The sequence below is a fragment of the Cygnus olor genome, chromosome 3 (assembly GCF_009769625.2).
Source record: "Cygnus olor isolate bCygOlo1 chromosome 3, bCygOlo1.pri.v2, whole genome shotgun sequence".
Lineage (NCBI taxonomy): Eukaryota > Metazoa > Chordata > Aves > Anseriformes > Anatidae > Cygnus > Cygnus olor.
This window is the reverse complement of record NC_049171.1, coordinates 53,131,277-53,145,535: the sequence shown is the minus strand read 5'-3', so window position 1 is coordinate 53,145,535 and position 14,259 is coordinate 53,131,277. Positions and strand designations below refer to the sequence as shown.

General features: G+C 42.3%; 1 protein-coding gene across 3 annotated transcripts in view; it reads left to right on the top strand.

Moving 5' to 3' along the window:
* CEP85L (centrosomal protein 85 like) overlaps positions 1-14,259 on the top strand; it is a 148,633-nt gene that overhangs the window by 108,335 nt on the left and 26,039 nt on the right. For all 3 annotated transcript variants that reach the window (XM_040554288.1, XM_040554286.1, XM_040554287.1), the window contains exon 4: positions 6,674-6,795. In XM_040554288.1, the coding sequence (XP_040410222.1) occupies positions 6,674-6,795 (122 nt within the window). The remainder of the gene's footprint in view (positions 1-6,673; positions 6,796-14,259) is intronic.

Here is a 14,259-nt window from a genome sequence, read left to right as displayed (position 1 = left end):
CTCGTTTGCTCTTGGGGGCTTTTGCCTAATACCCCTGCAGGTGGTAGGGGGGGCGAAACCTCCTCAGGCAGTGGCCGTCGCCGCAGCTGGCCCCCCGTGCTCGCTGCAGGCCGTGGCTGGTACCGTGGCGGTGTCACAGTGTCACGTAGCAGTGGTCTATTCAGATTAGGAAACAGCCCACAGCCCTCCGCTGTGGGACAAGGCCATGAGGTCCCTAATACTCAGGTCATGTCTTGTCTGCAGCACGGCTTTCGTTTGGGAAGGGGCTTCAAAGGGTCTGGGGAGAGCATGAGCGTGCTTTGTAACGCCCTGACTGACTCTGCAACGTCAGCGTGGATGCGCCTGATTCTACAGTGGCACACACACAAAAAAGGGGGGGTGATTGTCCTTTTCTGTTGTATTGCTTAGCCAATTTTGAGACTCCAAATGACCACCATCCAATTAGCCTTGTGGAAATGGGGATACCAGTTAGTGCATCTGTCGTGCTGGCTGGCTGTTCTTTGGAACGCCCTCGTGTAAAATCCATGCAGCTCAGCTCTGGCTATGTATTTTTGTAAAATCAGCTCCTTCTTAAACGAGTTTTAATCTTGTTTTTCAGCCTGTGAGGTTGGTGCCTAACTGCCATTGTCCTGATGGGTCATTAAGTAAGGGTGGGCTTGCCCTTTAGTTCCTAAATTTTATTCATTGTAGCTCTTAAAATTTGCATCTTCTTTCAGCTGTTGGTGAGATGCTTTAGCTCCTTTTCCCTATCTTTTTAGTTTATTCTTTATTCTCCTGACACTCTTATGCCAAATTTCATTCATTCTGTATTCTCCTGATACTCTTACTCCAAATTTCATTCCACCAGTCCTGGTCCTATATGTATTCTCAGCCTGGGAAACAAAGTATTTGCAGGTTTCTTCTGTGTCTCTTCAGCCTGTGTCCATGGCGTTTAGCTCTCTATTCATAAATCAGTTTTTCTTAGCTTCCTAATATTAGGCTTGCTCTTCTTTGAACATGTTCTACTATTTCCGTGACTTTCTGGTGGTATGATGCCCAGGACTGAACGTGTTTTTCCAGCTGGGTTTATGCCAGAGCTATTTAAAGTTGCTGTTGTATTCCTTCGCTCTCCCCCTTTCCCTGTGACCTGACATATCGTATGTAGGCAGCCCAGACTTACATTGAGCTTGTTTTCAGGCAGGTTAAATTGTGAACTGCTGGCAGGTTTATTCTCCCTGTTAGTCTGTGGTCCCTCTTATATTCGTTACTTTGCAGCTTACGTATCTATATAGAGTATGTTTTGGATTTTTTTTTTCCAAGCTTTATTGATTTTTGGTACTTTTTTCATGTTGTATTTCACCGCTTCCCGTCGGTGTGATGCTAACCTAACTCTGATACATCTGCGTCTCTCAGTACCTCACAATTTAATGTTTCAATTCTGACTTCATTTATCTACTTCTCCTCGTTAAAAATTCCCCAAGGAACACCGCGTGTACCACTGATGGAGTAAAGGTGCGAGGGCGTGATCAGATGTTCTCTCTCTCCTCCACGACTGCTTCAGGTTTGTAGGAGCATAGCAGGACGTGATGCAGCCAAGGTGCTACTGCCAAGAATTTTACGGATTGCATTCGGCCGAGCAGAACCGCTGTCTCCCCTAAATGGCAAAGATGGAGCAGAGAGGAGCAGTAAGTAGGTGGTGGTGAAGTACAGACACCACAAGTCAGGGTTTCTTAATTCAGACCACAGCCTTGTTTTTAGCCGTCTGGGAGTCCGTTTGTTTTTGTGGCTGTTTTCTCTAGTGCATTTCGGCCAGGCACAGCGTCTTTCTGTAGAAGTGATTCCTTGCAGAAATAATTCCTTGCTTTGCTTTGAAGTGATTTCAGAGTCGGGGCTGACTCGACCGTTGCAGCCTCATCTCATTTCCGCTGCGTGAAAGTCCCGAGCCCTGCCTTGCTGTGCTGGCAAGAAGACGGATGGCCTTGCAGGGTTGCCTGAACTAAAGCCGTGTGCCGAAGCACTCCGCCTGATGTTGGGAAGAGGTCCGGGTGGGGAGGAAGGGATGGGCAAATCCTTCTTCCCTTGCTGTGGGCTGGGAGCGGTGGCAGAGCTCATCAGCGACCACCGCGCTGGCTTCACAGATCTGATCCTTTTCCCATCACAGGGGAGGAGCGAGCAGGAGGCGTCTCTGCGATATCAGCTTTGCTGCTGCCACATCCACCTCTTCCAGTGAGCAGGGGTGGATGATGGCAGGCCCTCGGCCCTGAGGCACAGCCCACGGAAGGAGCCGCTTGCTTTCTGGTGACCTTGGTTGCACCCGTTCTTTGCGGTGGGCAGGCTGTGGATGCCCAGAATTGTCTCTCTCCAGAACAGCGAATGCCTGCAAAATTCGCCAAGAGAAGACCGGGGCCTACACAGTGGCTTTTACAATAGTGTGGGGCAGCGCAAGCCGCTGGACGAAAGGGATCGTTCGCTGAGCAGAACTTGTGGCTCTCTTCCGGCTGTTAGCAGTGGCCTGCAAAAGCTTTGCTGATGTAGTATAGACGGCACTAAATTACTTGAACTGCAGCTTTCAGGAAAAAAAATCTTTAAAATCCACTTTTTTTTTTTTATATCGTTAGTTGTCATTTTGACCTTTTCAGATTCCACCTCTCCTCTGCGATAGGCCGTGGTACTAGGTGGAGCGGTGTGCTGCTCTGTGGGCTGAGACACTGAACGGTTACAGGCAGAAGCCACAAGCGTGTCTGGAGAAGATAATTTTAATTAGTGCAATTAAAATCCCAGCCGTTATTGGCCTAAATTACCCAAACGTTGTTATCCTCTTGTCCAGAGAAAAGTTATTTTCCCACTGTTAAGGAACGTGATGGAATCGGTCAGCAATGTGTGTTCCAGAAACAACTACTTGAGTATAGGCTAGCACAGCAAAGGCTTTTTTATTTCATTTTATTTTTTTCCCAGCAGCTAGCTGTGTCTCAGCAGTGACTTGAAGGCTTGCCAAGTCATGAAAGTCAAGGCCAGGACCTTGTCAAAAAAACAGCCTAGTGAGGACCTTTGGACGCTGCTGTGCAGAGGATACTGCTTTAACAGAGCAGATGTTCTTAGTCCAAGCTTGATACGCTTGGAAGAGGTGCCAGTTGACAAAAATAGTTGTATTTTCTAGGGTAGATGGGGCAGACGGAAAAGAATGCCGTCTGTTTCAAGCTAGTTCTTTTTGTGTGTGTGTGGTTTGTTTTTTTCTCCGTAATTGTGGAGGATTCAAGTTGAGTACTTGGAGTTGTGGATGGCTCACTGTATACGAATCCAAAAAATGTGTCTTGCTTCATTATTTGGTTTGATTTCCTTAAGAGACAAAACGCTCGAATGTGAGCGGACCACCTGTGTGTTCCACACCATTCGAAGCATCTAAAAAGTTTGGAAGTCAACACCACGTGCTCACAAATGAGTAAAGTGTCTTGTTATTCTGGGCAGCACTCAGAAGTATTTTTAGCTGTTTCTTTTTTTTTTTTTTTTTTAATTGCTGAAACATGATAACAGAAACAGATCTTTTGTTGTTGTTTTTGTCTGTTCAGAGTGATGACCTGAAGCACATGGGCAGTAGAGATAATGTAAAATAATGTTTTACGGGTTGTTGTACATGTATATCCAGCTGCCATATGCTCCGTAAGATTAGATATATTCCGAAGGCAAACCATCTTGATCAGCAGCTAAGGAGACCTTATGTATTAGACTTTTTAAGAACGTAGGAGCATCTAATTGACAAAATACTACTCAGTTCTTAACTTTGCAAAATGTGTTGCTTTGCTTTTCAGCACTCTTAATATTTCATTGACTTCTTGTGCAGTCGTTTATTGTACTGAAGTTGAAGGCTTTCTTTTTAATTGTGGTGCAAACTGTTGAGTTTACTTAAAGCTAGCACATAGGCAATGTGCTTGCTTTCACATATTTTGCTAGGGAAACCACTGGTGGCTTCCAAAATATTTTCAGTTATGATGGGTTCATATTTATATAACTGTATTGAGTCTCATCCCCTCTATATCTCCTCTTAGTTGCTTTTCTGAAGAAGGTTTGTTTTTATTGTTCAGTCTTAAAATTTGCCTTGCTCGGTGAATGGGACAATTTGGCTTTATAACGCCAGAGATCTCCTGTTTATCCTGTCAAACTCTTGTGGGTTGTTGATTTTTTTTTTTTTTGGTGGAGATGGGATTTCTGGCTCAGAGGAGTAGGGAAAATAGAGCAAGGATCTAATCCAACAGCATTTAGGACTGTTTCATTCTTGTTTACTGTACCCAGTGCTGCCGAGGTGGATATATAAAAACAATTAGCTATGGTGGGATGAAGCAAAGGAAGAATTTTTGTGACACCAAGTACAGTGATAGTTAGTGATGTTGTCACTGTATACTGCAGGACATGGCATGTGTGACTAAGCGAGACTTTCCCTGGAGTAGTTTTGTGCTGGTGACTATTAATTCAGCCAGTCACAAGTACAGCTGTCATACAGAACAATATGTGACAATCCTAAGGTATTCTGTAAGAACCAAAGACTTCTTTGAAGTTATCTGGTCTGGTTTCAGCAATGCAGACAAAATTAATTTGAGATTTGTAGATCTGTAAAGATGCATGTGTTTTACTTACAGGAAGAATCGTGACTCGGTTAACTCATTTGTAGTAGATCTTAATCCATGCAGCACTTAGCTTTTCCTTTCCCCACCTCCCAGTAGAGTACGGTACCATCTTCTTAGTTTCCCTGAGCAGGCGTAGGTTTAGTGGACTTAGCAGAAATGGCAGATGTGACAGGTTTTATTCCCACATCATTTTCAAACATAGAATATACTCCAGTAAGCAGTTGTATGAGGAACCTTTTTTAGGCACGACATTGAAGAGAATTTCCAAATGCCTTCAGTGGTTTTTATTGCTTGGGGGATGTAATCATGAATGGGCATAGGGCAAGAAATAGTAATCATAGCAACCAGTGAACCATTTCAGGGTAAAGTTTGATTTTAATATTATTTCACATTTTACTTTTTGTCAAAATGATTCTATGAAAAGGAACTGTTTTTCATGTCAATATTGCCTTTTCGATAATATATAATGCTTAATATTGTCCAGCAAGGTACACAATCAGCCCTAAACCATCTACATGCTGGATTCTGGATGTGTGTGTTGATTTTTTTTTTTCCTTTGTTTACAAATGACTGATAGTATTCCATTAGCTGTTTTTTTTGTTGTTGTTTGTTTTTACTCAATAATTGACATTAAATGTTTAATGTGTAGAATTGGGGAGGATTGGTTTCTTTTTTTTTTTTTTAATCATTCCTAACTAATTATACTACTCAATCTATCCAGCTTGTTAAGCAAAGGAAGTATTCTGTGAAGCAGATCAATTGGATTTGTTGGGATTTCTTTTTTGTGACAGTCTTAAGAGGTTCTTTAACTAGTTGATCTTATCTTCTATCTAGTTTTAAATTATAAATTAAATGAGGGAAAATGTATTTTTACCTTTTCAGGTTCATTTTATCAGTAGCAAGCTAGGGATTGAACTGACCTAGACTGAATGGGGAAAAATACTCTTTCAACATAGTGGAGATAGTTGGTCTTAATATAGTAGTTGGTCTTAATATAGATAGATGGTCTTAATGTAGTTTTTTATAATCGTAAATTAAGTTTTAAATGTTTAGAACAATGCAAATAAAAAATATCCTTAAAAGTCTGTTTAAACTTTTAAAACCAAATTGAGCCATGTTTTCACTTTCTTCTCCTGCTGCCTTCCAAAAACATAGAAGGAACATAGTCCAAGGTGACTCCCAGATAATAAAAAGAGAAGTCTTTTTCTCCAGTGATGAATAAAATGGTGGAAGATGAGATGATTGCTTATGGCAGCTGATGCTGGGATGCCTCTGTCTGATCACTGTAGTTCTAACTTAAACCTTCCACCTTATGTGAATTCCTGACACGAATGCTTGTAATACTTTTTATGTTGCGAATATGAAAACGCTCCTGATTAACCATCCCCGTTAGTAGTTTACTCTTCTAAACCATGATGTTGTTGGCTCCTATTCAGTATGACTGTTGCCTTCAGATCAGTTTGTGTTGAGATGCACAGCCTGGCTTTTGTGGAGATTAATGGAAGTCTGAAATCTGTTACTTCCGAAATTTTTATTCTTGAGAACAGTTAGAATTTAACCAGAATTGTATTTTCATATTCTATATTTCAAATGTACATGCTTATAGAAAGCATTTCTCTTTCTCTATATGCTGAAGTTACAGGTGGGAGTCGAACAAGTGAAAGGAATGTTAAGCATTATCTGCAAGTTATCAGCCAGTCTAAAGCTATTTCGTTTGTAGTACTTGAATAATTGCAGCGGGATACGAACGTTCTGTGTTGTTTGCATTCATAAGTAAAGAAGTTTGTTGCCTTAATAAGTATTTAAGTTCTAAATGAGCTTTTCATCTCAAACTGCTTTCAGAGCTGTGAATTCATTAGTAGAGAAATGATAAAATGGTGTTTAAATCACTGATGCTGAAGTTTGTTAAAGAAAGTCCTTATAAATCCAGTTTTTTTTATATAAAGCAAATCTGATTAAATTGCAAAGCATTGTTACGTTTCTGAAACAACAGACTACTTTGTAAATTCCCTAATATCTAGGAGATTATTTACCTTTACTGTTTTGGAGGCTAATGATAGAAATGTTTTATGCAGGTTCCAACTGGAACATCTCGTCAGAGTTACCCAGCTACCAGCTATCAGGACTTCAGCAACTGGGAGTCTCTAATGAAAATTAAAGAGGGGCTGCTAAGACAGAAAGAGATTGTGATCGATCGGTGAGTAAGCTGCTCCTGCTGCATCTGTTAGATTAGATGACATAAAAGCTATGATGTAGAAACTGACTTTCAGGAGAGCTGTTTATTCAGTAAAGTTGTTAGGTTTCGGTCCAGCAAATATTTATGCACAAAATATGTGGTGCCTAGACCTTGCCAGGAGAGAAGAGCCTGCAGGCCGCTTGCTAGAAGTCTTTTACAGATTTGGGAATGTACTTAGGGGTCTGATGCCTTTGCAGTGGAAAAGAGAGAGTGAGACCAACAGCCAGTTCTGCTGTCAGCCTGCCCAGCCTAGCTTCTTACACGTCTTCGTGTTTGTATCAGTCATCTTTCTGCTTGCAAACGGGTCTTGGGAGTGATGCAAGATGAGAAATGGTAAACTGCATTGAACTGATTTTCTTTTCCATGACCAGCAGAGAAATGCAATATATTTGAAACCAGTTGGTAAAGCTTTGAGAACTTGGTCTTTGCAGAAACATATACTGGTAAAATCCTATTTAAATGCTCATACAAATTATGTAGGTAATAAAATACTAAATTCAGTACGTCAAGGAATACATTGTTTCTAATTGAAATTGGTGTCAATCTGAGATAGGCCTTGGCAGCAGCTCACTGCTGTAAGTTTCTGGTATCGTTGAAGTAATTTCTGGAATTCCTGAAGTTCTAACTTAATGATGAAATGAAGCCTTAGTGAGGAAAACATGCTTTTATTAAAGGGTTTGAGCTTAATGAAGCTTACACTAAATTAGCAGATGTCATAAGGAGCTGCAGTTTGGATGCAGGACATTGAGGAAGGGCATTTTTATATTTGATATAATTATCGTTTGGCTTAGTCTGTGTTTTAATAATAAACTCTTGGCTCGTGGCTGAAAGAGGAGTGGTTGTTCTGATCTTGAAATAGTTTTGTCCTCTTACTGCTACTTTGCTCCATAGCCTGAGGAGAACTGTGTAAAGCAGGTGTGTGCTAATCACAGGAATGCCAGGCATCCTGATGAATGTTTTCATACTTCATCTGGTAGTTACTCTCCCTTAATGGGTGGAGATGGACAACTTCGGCACGATTTTCCTTGGCAGCAGAATTATGCACAGCCTGTTCCTTTCTCCGTTGCAACAGAAGAAGGAGCTGCAGTGGTTTACGATGTTTCTGCCCCCTAGCAATCCGACCAGTACCTCTGCTGTCACTGCGGTGATGGTCAGCATCAGCTTTCCCAGCTCAGCTAAGGCACGTGCCAGTGTGCGTTTTCCTGCCTCTGTGGTGGGCGATGGTGCAGAGCAGGAACTGCTGGGGCGTGGGCACAACATCCCGCCCTGCTGCAGAGGTGGGGATCTCCCAAGGGGACAAGCAGTTAAGATGGAAACAGCCTTAACCATTGCATAGATCTCCTCTGTCAGAGTCTTTTGATCAGCTGCTTAGGGGCTGTCTAAATCACATCAGCTTTTCCAGGCTTGCCGTATCAATAGTAATGCTGTATAACATGCAACCCTCTTTTCAGTGCCGAGACTGTCACCAGCATTTGTAAGGACGTCGCGCATGATGGCCAGGGGCAGTCTTTGGTGCCTCTGCCGAGCACTTACGCTCTACGTGAAAGCTTGTTATACAGTGGCAACTAAAATGTCAGTTCACATTATTCTTCTCACACTGAAAACGGATTTATAGTCAAGGGTGAAGTTTCATTTTACTGAAGTGACAGTTTGCAACCTCGTTACCTGCTAATGTTACTTGATACTGTCCATCCTGAGGAAGAAAAGCTATTTTTTGACATCCCATGGCAATGTGTTAGTTCTTTTTCGTACAAAACATACTCCTGAATGACTTAGAGACAGTGAATACAGTTCTTTCTGGATTTAAGGGGGAGGTCAGTTGAGGTGATTCCTTTCCATTCAGCTGAAAAGGCAAAATACGCTCTGAAAGCTATTGAAGTGAGCAAAGACCACTTAGTGATATTACAGTCATCTGCTTTAAGTAGACATTGGGTGTTACAGTTAAGCATAATGTAAGTTGCAATAATGCAGCATAATAATGCACCGCAGGGAAAGTGTTCTTTTAAATATTGAGCCTGCATTTGGGCAAAAAAAAAGCCTTAAAATTTATGATTTGAAAATGAAATAAAATAATTTCAAATAGATCATTTGTGTTACTTAAAGTTAGTACAAAATGATAGTGCATATTTGGAAGGATTTTGCAAAAGATTTTCTTTATTTTTTTTTAAATAAAGAAATACTGTTTTCTATGACAAAAAATATTGATGATTTCACTCGTGGAGAAAATAGTACATACTTGCTGTCCAAAATCCTAGAAACAGAGAGCCAGTATAAAGTGTTAGTGTTATATTTATTATTAGATGGAGTATTCACAATACTTACATACGGGTAATATCTTTTTTCAAGGCTATCTGTATTTTGCAAGGGTAGACACAAGGCACCGCACTGAGAATCAAGATGATGTTTGGGACCCAACCTAGGTCTGCTGAGGGTTGTGCTCAGTGGCACAGAGTCTGGTTGGAGGCCTGTAGCTAGCGGTGGCCCCCAGGGGTCTGTACCGAGTCCAGCCTTGTTCAACTTACTCATCAATGACCTGGATGAAGGGACAGTGCACCCTCAGCAAGTTTGCTGATGACACAAAACTGAGAGGAGTGGCTGAGACACCAGCGGGCTGTGCCGCTGTTCAGAGGGACCTGGATAGGCTGGAACCTTATGAAGTTCAACAAAGGCAAGTGCAGGATCCTTCACCTAGGGAGGAATAACCCCAAGCAGCAGTACAGGTGGGGGCTGATCTGCTGGGGAGCAGCACTGCAGAGAGAGACTTGGGGTTCCTGGTGGACAGCAGGCTGACCAAGAGTCAGCAATGTGCCCTTGTGGCCAAAAAGGCCAGCGGTGTCCTGGGGTGCATTCGGAAGAGTGCTCCCAAAAGGCTGAGGGAGGTGATCCTCCCCCTCTACTCAGCCCTAGTGAGGCCACACCTGAAGGATTGTGTCCAGTTCTGGGCTCCCCAGTACAAGAGGGACATGGAGCTCCTGGAGTGAGTCCAGAGGAGGGCTACAAAGATGATGAGGGGACTGGAGCATCTCTCTTATGAGGAGAGGCTGAGAGAGCTGGGCCTGTTAGCCTGGAGAAGAGAAGGCTGAGAGGGGATCTTATCAATGTGTATAAATATCTGAAGGGAGGGTGTCAAGAGGATGGGGCCAGACTCTTTTCAGTGATGTCTGGTGACAGAACAAGAGGCAATGGGCACAAACTGAAGCACCGGAAGTTGCAGCTGAATATGAGGGGGCACTTCTTTATTGTGAGGGTGACAGAGCCCTGTCACAGTTGCCCAGAGAGGCTGTGAAGTCTCCTTCTCTGGAGATATTCAAAACCTACCTGAGCGTGATCCTGTGCAGCGTGCTCTAGGTGGGCCTGCTTGGCAGGGGGTTGGACCAAAGGATCTCCAGAGGTCCCTTCCAGCCTCAGCCGTGCTGTGAGGCCAAAAGGCTACTGGTCTACCTGGTCTTACCTTAAACTTGTCTCAAGCCAATTCAAATTCTGAATACTGGCCTAAAATAATTGTACGAAGCCTGCTAAATTTTGGTTAATTAGAATTCAAGGTGATGGTATTTAAGCTGCATATGCTTTTAGGAAGTGGAAGAGGAATTCTGCTGTTGACAGAGGTCTTGGTAGTAGGTGTTGGCCGAAAAAGCCCTTTATGCTTGTAGTTCTTGAAGAGTTTTAATAGGTGTGGTCTTCTTAAAACATGTCTCTCGTTGAATTTACTGTCTGATAACTGGAAGATGTCAGCAAGACTTGTTTAATTCTTGAGGGGGATAGGCGCTTGGGAGAGCTGGGTTACCCTCCTGCTGTCTGGAAGCTGAGGAGCGGCACAGCAAATGGCAGGAGGATACCAAAGGGTGGTGCTCTGAGCCCTGCTGCTCCGGCCTTAGCTGTTTGCTGTTGACAGGTACAAGGAAGAGTTGGATGAAAAGAAACATCCCGGGAACACCCTTATCTTGCTCTTGTCACCAGCTGCCCTTTCAACTGCATGGTTGCTATCCAGTTTATTTGAGGTTAAAACGCGCTTCTGCTGTGAATTGCGCCAGGAGCCAGGAGGTGGAGGAGTTGAATGTCACTTTGCACCACACACCTTGTTCTGTGTGGGGTGCTTAAGTCTGTTAATATGCAGGAAACAGAGGCTGTGGATGTAGCAGTCTCATTGAGCTATTTCACCTTTACCTTGTTGTAAAGGTGGGGGGAGGAAACAAAAACCTGCTGCCTGTTTGCCTTCTTGCCCCACAATGACAAAAAAAAGCAACAGAAATCCAGCTCTTCAGGACTAGATTATTAAAATCCCATGTTTTGCATCAGAAATATTACCAGTTTGGAAAAGCTGCAAACAAATTATTGTTTAAAATGATTCAAGGAATAGTACTTACTATGTAAATCACCTCACTTGGGTAGGTTTGTGTGTCACTGGAAATTCAAAGCCATGAACAGGATTTAAAAAAAAAAAAAAAAAAAAAAAAACAGAAACCAAACACAGCCACTTGCATTTGTGAATAGAGTAAGTGGCTTGATATGTGTTCTATACACTGTGGTGAATATCACATTTTCTAATAGATGACTTAAAATCAATTTGACACGTGTAGTTGAACAAGTATAAATGAACGTAGTTGCAGAAATGGGTGGGTATAAAAGTGGTTTTATTTTGCCTTTAAAGCTACGGAAGGAATTGCTGCCAATTTAATGAATCAGAGACTGAAATCTGTTTTTAAATCTGCTCTTAAAGAATGGGGAAGACCTCATTTTCAGAAAGGGAAAATGTGGCATGAGGGGGGAGGCCCAGCGTGTGTGTGTGCACAGGAGCACGTTGGCACTTCCTAAAGGTGTGTATCGCATTTTTTCCACTTCAGATCTGTTGGTACAGGCTGTGAATAAGGGTTAAGGGTCTTAAGGGTTTTGTCTGTAAGAGGAAATCTGCTGCTGTAACAATTACTACCAGAATGTCACCCACTGTACAAAATAATTGGATTATGTCATTGTCTTACTTCTCCCCGTTTAATATGTAACACTACATTATATTTAGCACCAGAGGGAGCCAACAGTGTTTGTGTTGGTTTAGAAAATTACAGCATCGCTTTCTAATTCTTTGTGTTGTTTCCGTGTTGTGTACTCTGTTCAGTACATTAACAATACTGAAATTACAGTGTTTTGGTACAATTGTGAGTGTGTTTTAAGACTGGCCAGCCACTGTGGATGTCTCCAGTGTGGTATTGGCACCATTTGTTTGGCAGGGATCGCATATAGGGGGGTATGTGAATAAATGCCAAATATCTGAACATATGACATAAGCTGCTGAGAATAACACTCTGCATGCAGTGTTCTCTTCCAGACAGCTCGAGGGCATTTGAACTGCTTTTTAAGGAAAGGTAGATACAAAAGTATAATTTTAGTGAATAGCTGTCATTCCTCGAGGCACAATAACATTTGCATTCTTAAAACAGTTGCTAAATCATTAGCTTTCCATCCAGAGTTGAATTACACTTAAATGTTTTCATTGGGACAGTTTTATTAGGTTTTCTTTGCCTCCTGTCAAATTGGCCTGCCTTGATTTGTTGACATCAAACTGCGTGTCAGCTGGTAGTGTTTGTGTTACTGCTAGCGTAAAGCTGTAATTTGCCTAATTTGAGGATGCTCTGTTAAGATTTACAGCATTAGCATGTCCATTTGAGGGACAATTTGATGCCATTTTTGAAGTCACACTGAGGCTTTCTGCCACCCTGGATCTGAGCAAGCACGTGTACAGTGGGAGTCCTGTGCAGGGAGTAATGCTGCAGGGATCCTTCTTGGGTGCCTTGCTGTGTGAAATGCTCTTTGCTTGCAATAATACCTCGAAAAACACGGACTTATCTGTTTTGGATATCAGTGATCACTCTTAATTTGTGGTTGAGGTATCTTAGGCTGGTAAACTTTTGGGAAGGCTTTGTTACAGGGTGATCATTTTTGCAGTTTTAAAAGTTCACCTTTTCAGGTGAGTACTAGTAATATCGATGGAATGGAATTCTAACAGCTCTTCTTTAGATAACAGCCTGAATTGTGGCTCTAATGAGGGAAAGTAGTGCTGGAAAGGACCTACCTGATGTTTGTGCCAGGCCATGGAGGAGAAGCTGCAGTGGTATCGCTCCTGATCTCTGTACCCTGTTCTTGAAAGCCTGCAGTTGCAGATGGTCTACAGCCTTTCTAGGTAGGACAGTTTGCTGATTAATGAGCTTAAACATTAGAAAAACATTAGAAAACTTTTCCTAATATGTCCTAGTCTTTCCTCCCAGGTCACGTTTCCTAGACCTCTGGTAGCTTTCATTATTCCTTGAATTCTCTCCAGCTGATTTTGCATCTTCCCCAAAGTGTCCGAAGCAGACAGCTGAGGCCTCCCTCCTGCTGCCTACGTGCCTCTCCCACAGGCCACCCCTCTGCAGTGCCTGGCTTTGCAGTACCGCCTTGTGTAGTTGTGCTCAGCTCTAATCCCAGGCCTCCTTCTCTGGAACTGCTGCTGCAACATTTTCTGTCCTGTGAATTTAAATGTTTTTAGGCAGTTTCAATATTTGGCAGAAATGGGAACAGCAGGGGAGCGGCACGGCTTGCTCTGCATGCATCCTGTCAGGAGTCTGCAAGAGTTGCAAATCTCCTGCCATGGAAATGAGGGTGCCGTCCTCTGTGGGCAGACAGATGTGTATGTGTCCCGCTTGTTCCTTACACCCGCTTGGTTAAATAGTGGAGATCATTTGAGAAAGTCAAGTGAGTTGTTGAACATGCTTTTGCCTGGCCTCCCTTTACATCAGTGCTAGCTTACCTCCCGTGAGTCAGGCTAACATGTCAAACTTCAGTGCAATTCAAAATAATCATTTAAAAATGATTTGAGGGAGAAAAAAACACACACAACCCCACCAGACTTGATTGCATAACAAAATTGGAGACCATCTCTTTTTTTTTATTTTTTTTTCTTCATGAGCTTCAATGGTATCAGAGCTCTTTGGCTTTATCTTACAAGTTATGGAAAATGTATTTGCATTGTTCTTAAGACTTTGTTTACTGCTGATCTCTCTTCCTATCAGTACTTTGCGCGTTTGGACTAGTGGTCCCAAGAGATCATGCCTTTAAAACAAAGGGACATAAAAATCAGTATCCAACTTCTTAAAGGAACAAAACAAAGCAGTATTATCTTTAACTGCAGTGTGGAATAAGTAATATTGGTACTACAGAGGGACCCTTTTTACATTATACTTCACGGCCTGATTCTGAGGAGATCTGTTGTAGCATTTTCATCTAAAGCAACTATTTCTAAGTAACCTTTGAAGGTGAGCATCAATTGTCATTTGATTCATTATGAAGTTACTAACATTGCTTTGGTGAGAGAAAAGGCTGTTTTCTGCAGTCCCTGAAGTGTCTGAAGATGCTGGACTTTTATCTTCACTTGTAGCCTAGGAGTCTTAGATTTAT